This window comes from Oryctolagus cuniculus, chromosome 3 (genome assembly GCF_051225735.1).
Source record: "Oryctolagus cuniculus isolate XC-2025 breed Fujian yellow rabbit chromosome 3, ASM5122573v1, whole genome shotgun sequence".
NCBI classification, from domain to species: Eukaryota; Metazoa; Chordata; class Mammalia; order Lagomorpha; family Leporidae; genus Oryctolagus; species Oryctolagus cuniculus.
Genome location: NC_142869.1, coordinates 159,040,949 through 159,057,531, shown reverse-complemented (window position 1 = coordinate 159,057,531; position 16,583 = coordinate 159,040,949). Strand labels below are relative to the sequence as shown.

General features: G+C 37.4%; 1 protein-coding gene across 2 annotated transcripts in view; it reads left to right on the top strand.

Moving 5' to 3' along the window:
* Nucleotides 1-11,050, top strand: part of SLC13A1 (solute carrier family 13 member 1) — a 90,469-nt gene extending 79,419 nt beyond the window's left edge. For both annotated transcript variants that reach the window (XM_008258262.5, XM_089329491.1), the window contains 3 exons: nucleotides 5,571-5,732; nucleotides 7,112-7,249; nucleotides 9,428-11,050. In XM_008258262.5, the coding sequence (XP_008256484.1) occupies nucleotides 5,571-5,732; nucleotides 7,112-7,249; nucleotides 9,428-9,565 (438 nt within the window). In that variant the 3' untranslated portion in view covers nucleotides 9,566-11,050. The remainder of the gene's footprint in view (nucleotides 1-5,570; nucleotides 5,733-7,111; nucleotides 7,250-9,427) is intronic.
* Nucleotides 11,051-16,583: the final 5,533 nt, after the last annotated feature.

Below are 16,583 nucleotides of genomic sequence, written 5' to 3'. Positions count from 1 at the left end.
TAAGGTATACTGACATAAGAAAAGAATGAATGCAAAGACTAACCATTTTAATCCATGAAATAGTATTAGAAGTGTAGCTCAGTAAGAAAAATCTTGCATAAAAGGAATACGCAAAGTGGCTCCATGGAATTTTTTTATTTGTTTATACCTTTATTTTATTTCCTGATGAATATAAGTAACTCTAATATTCTAAAATTTCTTGTTCTTCTATTATCAAAGGAAAATTAGAAATAATACTAGCATTTAATAAATATTTATTGAATGAAGAATAGAGAAAATTTTACATAACTGTGTCAATAAATTAATTGTGTTTTATATTAGGAAGACATGAAACACTATGAGGAATACAGCTAGCTATTTCTTTGACCTCCCTATCTAACTAATATAACACAGCAGCCTGGGGAGGTCCTTCTCCTTTGTCATTGCACTGGCCATTGTAGGACTGCTAGAAGAAAAGCATCTTCAAAAGCCCCATAAAAATCCTTTATTCTTAGACTAATTAAAAGCATCTCATTTCTGGATTTTGCAGCCTTTTGCAAACTGCTCAAATCTTTTGGCTGTTTCATTTCCTTAACCATCAAATGAAAAAGAACCACAAAAAAGATGTTGTGCCCAGCTCTTGAAGGAAGAAGTTAAATTATTATGCTTCAAGATAAATAGCTATTTCTTCTCTCCTCTTCTTCATAACCTATCAGGAAACTATTATTTGCTTTCAACTTTATTGTGTTGTTCGACATAATATTTAGATACTGGGCTTTCAGCACAAGTCTGTAATAATAGCTAAAAAATCTTGGAAATTGTCTCAGTTCCCAGTGTCCCATTGTTTTAGGTCTTCATTTGACTGTCCAAGTAAGAGTGGTAGAAATATAAGACAAATATACTTTTCTTTTCTACCTTTTCATAAGAAATGACATGGATTTTCAGAATAGATGATTTCCATTCTTATTTGCTAATATGTATTGTGAGGAACTCAGAATCAGCAAGTCTAGCATTGTTATGAATTTGGCTCTTCTCTGTTCCCCAGAATATCTGTCTAGACTGGACCATAGACTTGTGGACTTGGCCAGACTTTAGAGTAGCAAAATCTAAGGCAATAAAAAGATGTGGACACAGTCTGATGCACCAGGTTCTCTCAGTGGGAAAATTAGGTAAACCAGGAGACAGGCCTATCTTGCTCCAAAATCCTCGCACACAACACCAGATCTCCACAGGACACATAAAATTACCGTACCCCTAAGTGACCAGATTGACGCCATAGGGCTGAACCAATATACCCCCGCAACCTGGTTTTACAAAGATTTGTAAAAAAAATTAAATCATAAACATTTTGTTCAAAACTTCTGGCAGTTATCCATAAGCAGATAACCCTTCTGAGAATAGAGGTGGTAGTTATCATGCCATTCACCTCATGGCAATTACCTCTATTTCAAACCCTCTCCATTTTAGTTGAATGTGGTTGATCTCATAGGAGCCAGTAGTCACTCTAAAAATTCTAACAGTGAATAACTGCTGCATTTCTCCTTTCACACATTCCTCAAAAATTGTCTTCTTGGAAGGGTTAGCACTATATTTTTTGATATATCCACTAAAATGGCAAGAACTGAACAGAAATGTCAATCCATAAAGGCAAGGTTTATATGACAAAGTCAATAAAATCAGGAGATACTGATAACACTTAGAAGATAGAAGATATTTAAGGGATAACTGGCTTTGAACAAGTATAGAAAGTAATGAACGGTGAAATCTGTATGCGGGCAAGAGGAAGAGCCAATAAGATGTATTCATAAGTCCGTGGAGAAATTTGGAAACTGGAGCAGCAGATTAACTCTACAAGCTGGAATAAACGCAGACCTGAGTTTCGAGGAAGGTTTACGAAGTGTACAATGAACTGTGAGCCTCCCAGATACTTGCCCCAGTAACAGTCAAGCAGCTGCTCGCTCTCTCTCCTCCCTTATAAAAAATTAAGATTTACTCTGCAGCAAAATTGAACCAATGAAACAATGGCTCATGGCTCAGTCTTTCAATAATCCTTACCCAGACATAAAAAGCTTTAAATCATCATTTCACTGTTTCCCTCTTAAAATGAGTAGGGAGTGCAAGCTTGCCAGACAGCTGAGAAAACCTTAGATACAACAGCTAGTTAGAAAAATAAACAGAAAAACAAATAGAAAAGCAACACAGATAAAGCAAAGAAAATAAATGAAGCAAAAGAAAGTTTTGTTTTACCATTGAAATCTCTAAAAGATATTAGAAATCTTGGGCATGAAGCTAAAATAGAATGTTGCTTTTAAAAAACAAATATGAAGAGAATATGAAAAAAGTCCCTGAAGATTAGAAATATGATAATTGAAATTTTTAAAACTCAGTAGTAGTGTTAGAAGATGAAGCTTGAAATATTCCAGAAATAGAACAAAAAGATAAAAGAAGGTAAATGTTTAAAAGAGATAAGAAAATTAGGACATCAATCCAAAATATCCAATACTCAACTAAATGGAATTTCAGAAACAGAGGAAAAAGAATGGACAGACATTTAAAAAAAATACAAAATCATTCCTATAACTGAATACTTAGAGATTCTAAACTAAGGTAGGTACTGAGCGCCCATTATCAAAGTACTTCATGTAGAATTTGGAACCCTGGGGATGAAGAAATGCTTCCAATGACCTTCTGAGAGGGAAAGTAATGTATGATATAATCTTTCCGACATCTGATCTGACATAGATAAAACCCACTCCTAAAGTATATGTATTCTAGAATGAGTTTGTCTTCAATGTGGCTTAAAAGGTAGACAGTATTTTTTCACCCAAGGTCATATCCAAAAAAAATGACTAAATGTATATAAATTTATGCAAAATCTCTATATATAAACGCAAATCAACATATATAATATTATATATAATATATAATATATTATAATTATACATAATATACAATATATGTATTATATATTATAATACATAATATATAATATAGTTATATTATATAATATATAGTATATATTAATTAATGTAATATAATATATAATATATAAGCACAACCTGAAATATTGCTTATAATTAGAGCTTTGTTGATGCCAATCCTAGCTTTTCATGAGCATGAAGTAGCAGCTCATTTATATCTCACCAAAAGAGAATGTTTCCCCTCCATTCGGTGCAAAAAACAGAACAACTTAACTTCTAATCTGACTGCAGCCAATTTTTCTACTCTGTGTACAATGAAATAGGTTTCTAAAGAACTGAATTAAACTTAAGCCCCTAGAAAAGGAACAATGACTTAAAACTGCTGAGTGGAAATTATTTCAGTTCTAGAGTTCTGCGAATGTTGAACTATCATGTCAGTGTGGAAAGAAAATAAAAAAGGGGCAGGCATTTGCACAGTGATTAAGACCGCTCTTTAGAAGTCTACATCCCTTGTCAGAGTGCCTGGATTTGAGTCCCAGATCTAATTCTAATTCCAGCTGCCTGCTAATCTGTACCCTGTGAGGTAGCAGGTGATGTCACAAGTACCCAAAAACATCAAGTACATCTTGTCACCCACGTGGGAAACCCAGGTTGAATTCCCAGCTCCTGGCTTAGGCCTGCCCCGGTTCCAGCTGTTGCTGACATTTGGGGAGTAAACCAACAGAGTGTTCACTCAGGGTCTGTTGCCGCCTGGGATGCCAGCATCCCACCCGTATGGTGCTGATTAGAGTCTTGGCGGCCCCACTTCCAATCCAGCCCCCTGGTGGTTGCCTGGGAAAGCAGCAGAAGAGGGCCCAATTGTTTGGGCTCCCCAACCTCATGGGAGACTTGGAGGAAACTCATGGCTCCTGGCTTTGGCTTGGCTCTGCCCTGACTGTTGCGGCCATCTGGGGAGTGAACCAGTGGACAGAGGACATTTCTCTCTCTCTCTCTCTCTGAAATAAATAAATGAATCTTAAAAAATGAAGACTGCTGCCCTCTCTCACTCTCGCCCTCTCGTCTCTCTCTCCTCTCCTTTCCGCCCTTCTTCTCTTCTTTCTTCTATTTCTGCTTGCAAAAAAACAAACAAAAAAAAAAAACAAATATTTTTAAAAGAAACAAGATTTTCAAAAATGAAGAGATTTAAACAATTTACTTTTTATGCATCAGTCCTCAAAAGGCTGTGGATGGATGTACTCTCCCAACAAAAAGAGTAAATGAAGAATTCTTGTCAAGGAAGGTGACAGCAAAAAGAGGTCTCAACTGAGTAGACATAAAGAGCAGCCAGTCTGGATGGAGGAGAAGGGACTATTTCAGAATAGACATCATTGAGAGGGAACCTAGAAACAAATTACCTGATACATTTGCCTGTTCGTGGGGGCGTTTTCCACTTTTACTGGCGAATGTGATTAATTAGTAATAGATGCTTAGAAAACTAAGCAAACAAAAGAATGAGGCAAATATTTCATGCAAAAGCATACAAATAAAAAACAAACAAGCTAAACATGATAATAGTATGCTAAGTGACTCAATGATGAACAACATTCAGATAATCATAGTGATAAACATTAAATATTGTTTTTTAAAGACATTTATTTATTTATTTGAAAGGCAGAGATACAGAGACAAGCAGAGAGTGAGACAGACAGACAGAGATCTTCCAACTGCTGGTTCACTCCCCAAATGGCTGCAACAGCTAGAGCCAGATCAGGCCAAAGCCAGGAGCCAGGAGCCAGGAGCTTCTTTTGGGTCTCCCACGAGGATACAGAGACCAAAGTTCTTGAGCCATCTTTTGCTGCTTTCCCAGGAGCATCAGCAGGGAGCTAGAATGGAAGTGGAGCAGCTGGGACTTGAACTGGCACCAATGTGGGATGCTGACACTGCAGGAGGAGGCTTAACTTTCTATGCCACAGTGCTGGACCCTTAAATATTGTTTTAATCTGAAATGTTGGTATGTGAGTGTCAGGGAATGAAGAGACAGAAAACATAATGGTCATCAAAACATTTGCTGAAAATGTATATTATGTAAAATTATGCATGGATGTCAACCTTTTTTTCATTAAAGTAAATTTATAATCGTGTTTCTACTAACTTTTAAAATTATGGTGGGTATTGAAAAAAACCCGAATCCTTATGTAACATGTTAGGAAGTCAGTGAACTGAATAATGTCTGAATTTGAAAATTAGGGGAAAATGTATGATTAGAATATTATTTTAAAGATAACTATACAATTACCTAATTTTATACTTAGATTTATTCATAACTAGTAAGAGTTAAAGTTTTTGTCTGAAGAACATAACTTAGAGGTTGGGAAAGGTGAACCAGATTGGCTGCTGTTTCTTAAAGCTTCATATATTCTCTATTTAGATAAAATTAAAATTTCATTGAAAAGAAATATGGGAAGACAATTTGAATTTCCTAATTCATGTTGAAAATGCCAAAACAAGACTAAGCAGTGGCACTTCCACATCAAACTGACTGGATCTATAAAACCACAGAAAAATGAGAGATTAAAGTTATAGTTTAGAAACAGTTCTAAGAGCAAATAATGTTGTCTATGTATTAAAGTTATATCTGATTAAAATAAAATATTAATGAATACCAAGATTCTCAAATTTGCTTTTTTTTAGGCCTCTGGACTATCTAAGTGGATAGGAGATAAGTTATCTCCCCTAGGTTCATTACCAGTGTGGCTGATAATTTTGATATCCTCTCTGATCGTCACATCTTTGACAGAGGTAGCTAGCAATCCAGCGACCATTACCATCCTCTTCCCAATATTAGCTCCACTGGTGAGTACTCATTTAATCGATTTTTACGTTCTTTCTATCTTTTATATTCTCTTCATCGGAAGAGTAGATTTTGACTTAGGAATTCTGATTCTCTCTTTTTTTTTTTTTTTTTGCCTGAGTGGACTTCCTATTAGAAACTTGCAGAATGGTTTTTTATTTGCATTAATATCTGTTTAGGAAATCTTGACTTGAGAACTGTTTTCTACCATGTTCAAGAGGCAGACTCTTAAGTGAACAATTTGTCTAATCCCCATTCAATTTTTTCACTTGCAAATAAATCAAAGAGTCACAATTCCAACAGTAAGAATTGGGGTTCCATATTTCCTGGTAACTTTAATATTTAAATCTCTAACATGTTTCCCTCAGTAAGATTGTTATCAAATTTCTGAGTTGTGCTTTATAGAAGTGATTTGCAAATGAAGGGAAAGCTAAACGTGCACTTCTGCCTTAAATAGCTTATTCAGAGTTCTCCACTGCCAGGGACAAATAAAAAAAGTCAGAAGTGTGTTTCCTAGAAGAAACAGGGAAAGGCTGTCTTCTTTCCTCCCCACCTCAACAGCAATTACAAGAAACAGTTAGTTTTAGCTTAAATGTTTTTCTTGTTGGGATGGATGAGCTTGGTGAATGGAAAACACTTTAAATTAAGAAGGATCGTCTTCCAGGAATTGTTCTGCCATCAGCTCAAGGGTCTGCTTGAGCTGCTGCTTCAATTTAGAAAAATAAATGTAGGCTGTTTACATTGGTAAAATATCATTTGGGGTCTTTCTACTTTTTCCCTCAAGATGAAACAGTTAGAAAATTGTGTGAAGGATAGTGGTAACACTTCTGTGATGCTCCTTAAAGAAATGTTAAAGTAAACATCTCAGAGGCAAGAAAGTTAATGCCAGAGTGAGAAAGGCAGTGAGACCCCTTCTAAGCTCCTCTGCAGCTCATCAGCTGTGTGCCTAGATCAGTTCTATTAGCTTCTCTGAGCTTCAGTTCTCTCATCTGTTATTTGGAGCTATAGTAGTCATCTCCTAAGATTATTGTGAAAATTTAAATATTTATATAACATGTATTTGAGTTATTTATAATTTATAACAATGTATTATGTATAAATATATGAACAGGCACCACAGCACCTAGCATTGTTTCTGAAACATTGTTCCTGAAACAAATAATTCCTTAAATAAATCGGACTCCATTGTTTAAATAGGGAACAATGGCCATATTAAGAAAAACAAGAAGACACTCTCTGAAAACTGTTCTTCAAATTAAAACTGCATCTACTGAATAATTTTATGTTTCTTTGGAGTGTTTATGATATAAATTTGTTCACTTTGATGGTTGACGCCCACCCTCAACCACTTACTTTTCTTCCTTTTACTTTTTTATGACAGTCTGAAGCCATTCACGTGAACCCTCTTTACATTCTGCTGCCGGCTACTCTTTGCACTTCATTTGCTTTTCTCCTACCAGTAGCAAACCCACCCAATGCCATTGTGTTTTCATATGGCCATCTCACAGTCGTTGACATGGTGAGTTGCTGAAAGAATACTGTCACATACGTTGCACAATTTTTGTGATGTCTTCAATTGTATCCCTTTGACTTCTGTTTCTAAAGTTGCGCGTGGATAGCCACAGAATTGTTTTTCAGAGTAATAGGCAGAAGTGAACGAGCCATTAGAATATATATATATATAGTCACAAATATAGAGCTTTCAAATGTATCAGTAATTCTCCAGAAGAAGGAGAGGAGCAAAACAGCTAAAACTTAGCATGTCAGGATCAGGATCCAGCCTGTCTAGGCAAAAGGGTGAAATGTGTCCATCAAAACAACACTACGCTTTACTAGCACAAATATTTATGCAGCCAACATTCCTCGAATAGGACATTGGGCTCCATGCTTGCCCACTGAAAAAGCTTTATTTTTCATATGATTCAAATATTGACACCTGATGAGAAATAAGCAATGATGCAAATTTGAGAGATGAAGTGTGCATATTTTGGCCAACTACAGAAGTAGTGATATTAAAAACTGGCTTCAGAATATTCTAGTCTTCCCTCCCAATATTCATTACCAACATCTAAATGAAGCGAAGTAAGAATGTAACCAAGGTAAATTCAATGACCTTGATGTACAAATGCACTTATAAGGTAAGTATTGGCGTTCTCCCTTCCACAGAGATTGCTGTTCCCTACAAAATGAAAATCTTGTAGGTAAAATAAGCCAGACACAGCAAGACAAATACATATTCTTTCTCATATGTAGAGGCTAAATAAAGTGCCTGAACATCAAAAAGTGATTACTAGAGGCTGGGAAGGGTTTAGGGGAGGAAGAATAACAGGTACCAAAGCACAGTTCACTAGAAGCCAGGTGACCACACTTCAGAGTAACACATTTCCTATTTTCTGAAGAACTAGAAGAGAGGAGCTAAAAGCCTCCAAACATAAAGTAACAATAAGTAAATGAAAATGTGAATCATCTCAGCGTTATCAGTACATGCTGTACACATGTGCTGAAATATCACACTGCACCCTTATAAATATGTGCGATTATTGCATGTTTACCAAAACAAAGAAAAATTGTGGCATTTCCTCTCTGTAGAAGTCATACAATGCCTTTTTGATGAACAAAATGTAGTTAGTACAATGAATGCAAAGCCCTATGTAGATGTGTAAAGAGGCTTGAGAAAGTTCATGGAAATGGAGTTTAGAAATAATACATATTTTCCATGAAATTTTTTGAAAGTCCCTCATGTTGAAAAGAATAGAAAGAGGATTCTGGAATAAATGAGCGGACAGAGAAGAGCTGCTATATTCATCATGGCCAGGTAGCCTCCATTTGCTTTGGGACTCTCTCTTTTAATACAGACAATGAGGGAGTAAGCAAACTTGCTCTATAAAGAGCCAGATAATTCATATTTGAGGCTCTGTGGATCATACAGTCTCTGTCACAATTACTCAACTCTGCCATTCTACCATGAAGGAAGTCAAAAGTAAACAAATATGTGTGCTTTTGGGCCCACAAAACTTTGCTTACAAGAACAGATCATGGGCCATAGCTTGGCAATCTCTATTTTAATGGGTAGAAAGCAGTCTGGAACTTGTTTAATGAATATTTGATTAATGCAAGAGCTATAAAAATGACAACCCCCCAAAAATAAGAGAAATAGAAATGACATTATGAAGTTTCAATAACAGTACTGGGGGGATAAACCAATAATATCATTGAGATTATGAAGAATACAGTTATTATATGGAATCTTAAAATGTGTAAAACCACAAAACTCAAATTCTGAATTTTTAAAATTTTATTTAAGTTATACAAATTTCATGTATTTCATATATACAGATTTACCCTCCCTCCCACCAACCCTCCAAACCTTCTTCTTCCTTCCTCTCCCATTCCCAATCTTCATTCTGATTTAACATGAAATGACTGATTTTTAAGGAGAATTTTCCATAATCAGAATGATCTAGGAATATTCTTAAGGGGAATCTCCCTGAGGTTGTCCTCCCAAATGATGTGTACTTGGAGACAGATTTTCATTTGACATGAATGAAGGAAGAACCCCTGATTTTATGAAATGAAAATACTTCCTGCTAATCATTTAGAATGCTTGTCAAATGGGCATGTGCTTTCTACAACAGCATTTGAAATCCTCTTTAGGTTTGTCTTTGGGAGACTGACATTTATGTTCTTTCTGTTCTAGGTTAAAGCTGGACTTGGTGTTAATATTGTGGGTGTTGCAGTGGTAATGCTTGGCATATCCACCTGGATGGTACCCATGTTTGACCTCTACACTTACCCTTCTTGGGCTCCTATAATTGGTAATCAGACGATACCATGATAAGCAAAAGTTCTATTTCATGGTGACTTTTGGGAACCATTAGGCATTCATTGTAAAATGTGGTTCTGCAAAACTGGTGATACCTTCAATCAGATCTGGTGTACCAACTGTGATGCCAGAAACATCCAAAACCTACCGTCTAGACTTGGAGCCCATTTTTCTTATGAAATGCAACCACAGAACATCCACCGGCCTTCAGTGAGCAGCAGATGGTTGAATTTTGATTAGGGACTATCTGCATCTTGCTTCCTCTGAAGTAGGTATAATTTATTACTTGATCTTCACTGAGATTTGGCCATAAACTTTGCCTTACAATTGGTGTCCAGTGAAACATTTCAAGTATCAATATATTATTTCAGAAACTTACCATAAAGAAAAAACTAGAAAATAAAATATCTCTGTTAATTAGGTACTTGGATAAATCATGTCTGTAGAGTTATTCAAGTGAGTTTGCTAAACCACAAAAGTCATGGTTTAATCCAAATGAAATGTACATTTCTATTTGGATTATTAATTGGAGTACTTTCATAAATATATATACATATATATGAAATCTATGTATATTTTTATTATGATAGGCATTTTCCATGAACTTTTGGAAGACCCCACTCAATCGCATGGATGTCAAATATTTTTGTACCAAAATAAACTTATATTTTAATTCCATTTCCACAAATTTTTGAAGTATCTTCCTAGTACAGTATGAAAATTTAAAGTAGTATGTAATTTAAAAATTTTATGTGAATCCACTAGAAAATCAATTGATAAGTATTAATTTCTACTTGATTCTATGGGTAAATTAATATAATTAATTCTTTTATGACTTCAGGGCACTGAGAAACGTTTTTTACCGATGCTGATAAAGTTTGCTGTGATTTGCACTATTTGCACAGTATATTTAGAAAGGAAAACCAAACACTATAAAACTGTTAGCACATTTTTATGTATGTGCAAACAACTTGTGTTTATTTTGTTTTAGAAATGCATAACATCCTATTTATAAAAAGAAAATGTACAAAATTAAACGAACTAACACTACATTCAGAAATAGAAAAAGTCATGTAATTCCATTTTATCAACATTGAATAAAACATCAGAGGGAAATAAAGAATAATAGTTAAAATGTAACATATTTACAAAAGATAAAATTCACTAATAAGCAAACAAAAAGCAAAACAACAACAACAGCAACAGAAAACATCCCAAATATTCAAATAAAAGGAGAACAACCTTGTAGCACTCAGGATGTGAAAAAGAGTAAGGTCTACAGGTGTTGCAAAATTATGTGAAACGAAAAGATATAGACTGCAAGTAAAATACAGCTAATAGTGAAAGACAGAGAAGTTAGATCACAGCAATTCTCATAATAAAAATAAAATGGAAGATAAGGTCAAAAAATTTTGATATTTTTCATCTTCATAAATATCTTCCTATACATTGCAGAACTACTTCCTTTGTTTTTTGCAGATAAGATTATTTATGCAATTATTCTTCAAAAGTTAGCAGTAAGTTATTGTTTATTTAAAAGCAAGTAGAAGAAGGGATTTTGAATGTTCTCACCACAAAGAAATGGTAAATGTCTGAGGTGCTGATTATTCCAGTTATCCTGATCTGATCATTACTCGTTGTAAGCAGATGTCAAAAGATCACACTGTTCCTAATAAATGTGTGCAACTATGGTGTGCCAATTAAATATTTTAAAAGCAAAATATAAAGAGGTTTTTAAAATTATATTTCTTTCAAAATTATGTATTCTGAATAATTATTCACGTTCATTATTTGTTGATTAATTAGTTAATACAATATTATTTTTCAAAGAAAAATGTGTCCACTTAAACCTAAACTATCATATTTCTGCTTCATGTAAATCTTCTGTGTTTATGATATTCACTTATTCTTTTCCCTATCATAGGTTACACGCTTATTATGATCCATAATATTGATTACATTTCTGCTTTCTTCTCATCATTCAGTTTATCACTGCTGAATTATATGATGGATACATTTTAATTATGAAAAATAAAATGACTTTACAAATTATAGCGAGTAAGTTTTGGTTTCAGGAAAATAATATGAGTAATTCACCTTGAATAATTTTGATGAGTTTTCTAACAGCTGCCAGCTGAGTACAAGAAAAATATTAGTCAAAATTTGTGTAATCGAGCCGTCGAGATTTCTTGCTACATCTTTCTGTTTGGCTGACTTATAGAAAATGACAACACCCATTTCATATTTGCTCCATTTGCATCAAAGTCCTCAGGTTCCTTTGGTGTGAAGGTTGTATACTGTCTTGGAAAGTTTCTAAAAGGCAACCCTAAATAGAAAGACAGATCTTTGTCCTCCCACTCCTGTGGTAGATAGTGTTTTTGTTATTATCTTGATCATTACTTAAAGGTTAACTAGAAATCTTTGTCACTTTAAATTCTAGTATCTTACTTAGAATTGGATCTGTCTAGATAATAGTAGCAATTTCACTAAGTGCCTATTTACTGTCTGCTCATGTAAGCACTTGGCAGGCCCCGCAGGCATAGGTGAATCCTTCACTCAACCCGGCTGCTAATGCTCTCGTAGGCATCTCCAGAATTCAGACCTGCTGTCTGTCAGATGTGTGCAGCTTTCATCTGACTTGGTGTCCAAGGCTTTATCCTCGCCTTTTTCCCCTGGAAGTCAAGGAAGCACAGTAATACTAATTAACATTATTGGCACTCTGGTTGTATATTGTAACACATATTATTACACATTAAAGATTATTCCGCCTCTGCTGTAGCTAAACAGATGAGTAGCTTTATGAGTATACTTTTGTTCCAAAATTTTATTGGTTTAGTTCATTAATATTATCTTTTCATGAATGTTTAGATTTTACCAGGGTAAATGTTTCCTTTTTAAGACTTATTTTTACTTTTATTGTTTTGCTTGAGTATTGTGAAGAATTATTTCTTTTTGTTTGTTTATTTTTTATTTTTTATTTTATTTTCCCCCAAAGAGATATTTTATTTAAGGAATACAAACTTCAAGCATTTCATAAGTACAAATTTAGGAATACAATGATTCTTCCCACCATACCTGCCCTCCCACCCACTCTCCCACCAACCTCCTCCTCTCTCTCCCATTCCCAGTCCCATTCTCCACTAAGATTCATTTTTTTTTTTTTTTGACAGGCAGAGTGGACAGTGAGAGAGAGAGACAGAGAGAAAGGTCTTCCTTTGCCGTTGGTTCACCCTCCAATGGTCGCCGCGGCCATCGCGCTGCGGCCGGCGCACCGCGCTGATCCAATGGCAGGAGCCAGGTACTTATCCTGGTCTCCCATGCGGATGCAGGGCCCAAGCACCTGGGCCATCCTCCACTGCACTCCCTGGCCACAGCAGAGAGCTGGCCTGGAAGAGGGGCAACCGGGACAGAATCTGGCACCCCGACCGGGACTAGAACCTGGTGTGCTGGCGCTGCAAGGCGGAGGATTAGCCTAGTGAGCCGCGGCGCCGGCCTAAGATCCATTTTCAATTAACTTTATACACAGAAGACCAACTCTATACTAAGTAAAAAATTTCAACAATTTGCACACACACACACACACACACAAAACTGTTCCTCAACACTCAAGAGTTGTTCAAAGTCACTGCATCTTGAAGTTAATTTCACTTTTTTTTAAGAAATTTGAGTAACTTTAAAGAAGCACCCAAGAATGATACATCTTTCGCAAGCACTTATACATAGTATACATAATTATAATATAACTCTCTGAGGACAGAGGTCCTGCATGGGAAGTTTGTACACAGTGACTCCTGTTAATATGACAACTAACACTCTTACATATGACGTCAGTGATCACCCAAGGCCCTTGACATGAGCTGCCTGGGCTATGGAAGCCTTTTGAATCCACAAACTCCATCAGTATTTAGACAGGGCCATAAGCAAAGTGAACTTCTCTCCTCCCTTCAGGGAAAAGTACCTCCTTCTTTGATGACCAGCTATTTCCAATAGGGTCTCACCCACGGAGGTCCTTCATGCAGGACATTTTTTGCCACATTTTTCCATGCCTGAAATGCTCTCATGGGCTTTTCAGCCAAACCAGAAAGCCTTAAGGGCTTATTCTGAAGTCAGAGTGCTACTAAAAGCTAAAGGCAGAGTGAGAGAAAGAGAGAGAAGGAGAGAGACAGAGATCCTCCATCTGCTGGTTCATTCCCCAAATGCCTGCAAGAGCCATGGCTGAACTAGAATGAAGCCAGGAGCCTAGAACCCCATCTGGTTCTCCAAAATTGGTGGCAAGTGCCCAAGTACTTGGGCCATCTTCTGCTGTATCACAGGCTCATTTGTAGGAATGCTGGATCAGAAGTGGAGCAGCCAGGACTTGAACCAGCATTCTGATATGGGATGCCAGCATTGCAAGTGGAGGCTTAACTTAAATGTTTTCTTTCTTTTTTTTAATTTTATATTTTTAGTAGGAGAGGGGATTTTACCAGGAATGAAAGAGTAAAACCCGGTCCAGCGCTGCTGCTCAATAGGCTAATCCTCCACCTGCAGCACTGGCACCCCGGGTTCTAATCCCAGTCGGGGCGCCGGATTCTGTCCCAGTTGCCCCTCTTCCAGGCCAGCTCTCTGCTGTGGCCCGGGAGTTGGGCCCTGCACCCCATGCGAGACCAGGAGAAGCACCTGGCTCCTGGCTTCCGATCAGCGCGGTGCGCCAGCTGCAGTGCACCGGCTGCAGTGGCCATTGGAGGGGAACCAATTGTAAAGGAAGACCTTTCTCTCTGTCTCTCTCTCTCACTGTCCACTCTGCCTGTCAAAAAAGAAAGAAAGAAAGAAAGAAAGAAAGAAAGAAAGAAAGAAAGAAAGAAAGGAAGGAAGGAAGGAAGGAAGGAAGGAAGGAAGGAAGGAAGGAAGGGTAAAACCCCACAAACTGGGGCAGTTTATGCCTTTACCATAAACCAAAAAGGAAAATAATAAAAGAAAATGTTACTTCTGGGTAATGCTAGCTATGAAGCAAATTCCCAAATGAAACACTTTAGTTGAGCAAAAATTGTCTAGATAAGTTTGGGAAACACAGTATGAAAATGATAAGACCTCTTTGTAGAGACAAAACCAGATTAATCAGAGTAAACTGTAAAATACCAATCAAGATAGCATTTTATGATTAAAAACTTAAAATGCCTTTATCAATGTGAGACTCTTAATGTGCCTAAAAGAGACATGAAGTTAAAAAAAAAAAAAAAGAAAGGAATGAAGAGGCATTCCTTGCTGATAGTACCATGGTACAGATACCAGGGGAGCAGAACCTTTTTGAGGCCCAACAACAAACAAATATTGTGCAACACACATCACTGAACCGCAAGAAGGTCACAGAAGTCTTTGAAAGAGAAAGATGAAGCACAAGCAAGGATCCAGAGATTTAAACAAGAACTGAAAGTGGGAATTGCACATCCCTCTAACAAGTCCACAGGGAGTGGGGGTAGGAGACAAGGTTGGAATCCAGGAATTGAGTGGAAACTTACACAGAGTTAGGATCACAAAGGACTATGTTCAGTGTCAGTGTGAGCTAGAGAAAAGAATCACCCCTCGAAGGGAAACATCCAGGAAACTTTCATGTTTTGACCATATACTAGGTGGAGGAGATGAAATCTCCATTAACAGTTCTAACCATGCATGTCTAAATACCTGTCTCAATGCAGTATGTGGGAAGGAGTGGGAGGGTGCTTATCTGAAACTTTATTTTAAAACAGTTCTGAGGGGGCCTGCGCTGTGGAGTAGCAGGTAAAGCCACCGCCTGCAGTGCCAGCATCCCATATGGGTGCTGATTCGAGACCCAGCTGCTCCACTTCTGATCCAGCTCTCTGCTATGGCCTGGGAAGGCAGTAGAAGATGGCTCAAGTCCTTGGGCCCCTGCACCCATGTGGGAGACCCAGAAGAAGCTCCTGGCTCCCGGCTTTGGATTGGCTCAGCCCCGGCTGTTGCGGCCATCTGGGGAGTGAACCAGTGGATGGAAGACTCTCTCTCTCTCTCTCTCTCTCTCTCTCTCTCCCTCTCCTCTCCTCTCTGTGTAACTGTGACTTTCAAATAAAATAAATAAATCTAAAAAAAAAAAAAAAACAGTTCTGAGTTGCTAATATTCCCAAATACCTGGAAAACAGAAGGAACAGTTTCAACCTTGCACTCAAAAAATCATTATATTGGGGCCGGCATTGTCATGCAGCAGTTTAAGCCACCACTTGCAACATTGATATCCCATACTGCCGTGCCAGTTTGAATGAGAGCTACTCTGCTTCCGATCTGGATCTCTGCCAGCCCACCTGGGAAAGCAGCAGATGATGGCCCAAGTACCTGAGCCCCTAACACCCATATGGGAGGCCAGCATGGAGTTCTGGGGACTGGTCCAGCCCTAGATGTGGCAGTAATTGGTAGAGTGAACTAGCTGATGGAAGGTCTCTGTCTTTCTTGTTGTGTCACTCTGCCTTTCAAATAAATAAATAAATAATGTTTTAAGGAAAATTTTCCAGTAAGGAATTCAGATCCATAGATGTTGCCATTGATTTCTCAACAATGTTGCAGTGGATTCGTTTCTGAGAGGAGCAGCGCGGTGGGGGCAAGAGGCGCGGAGTCACCACACAGACCTCGGGAGTCGGGTGAAAGCAGGCTTGAGGGGAGCAGCCTGCAGACTCGTTTATTACAGTTGGAACAACATCTTATATAGCCAAGACCAGCCAATCTGGTCAAGGGGCGGTCTATGCCCCAACCAATCACAGCCTGTTGCCAGGCAGGCTCCATTGCCAGGTGGGTTTCAAAGCCATTCCTGAGTAACTGACACTCACTTGCCAGTGGCCACCTTGGCATAGCCTTCTCATTCCACCACACATAGACACTGAGATTTTAATGTCTGTGAGACTTCTTTTGGACTTTGAATCTGATAAAATAATAGTTATTGCGTTTAGCCACTAAATTTGCAGTAATTTATTAGGGAAACAATAGAAAAAATGGAATAAGCTATAAGACATTGCAACATGACCCGAGGCATCTGGAAAGATGTCAA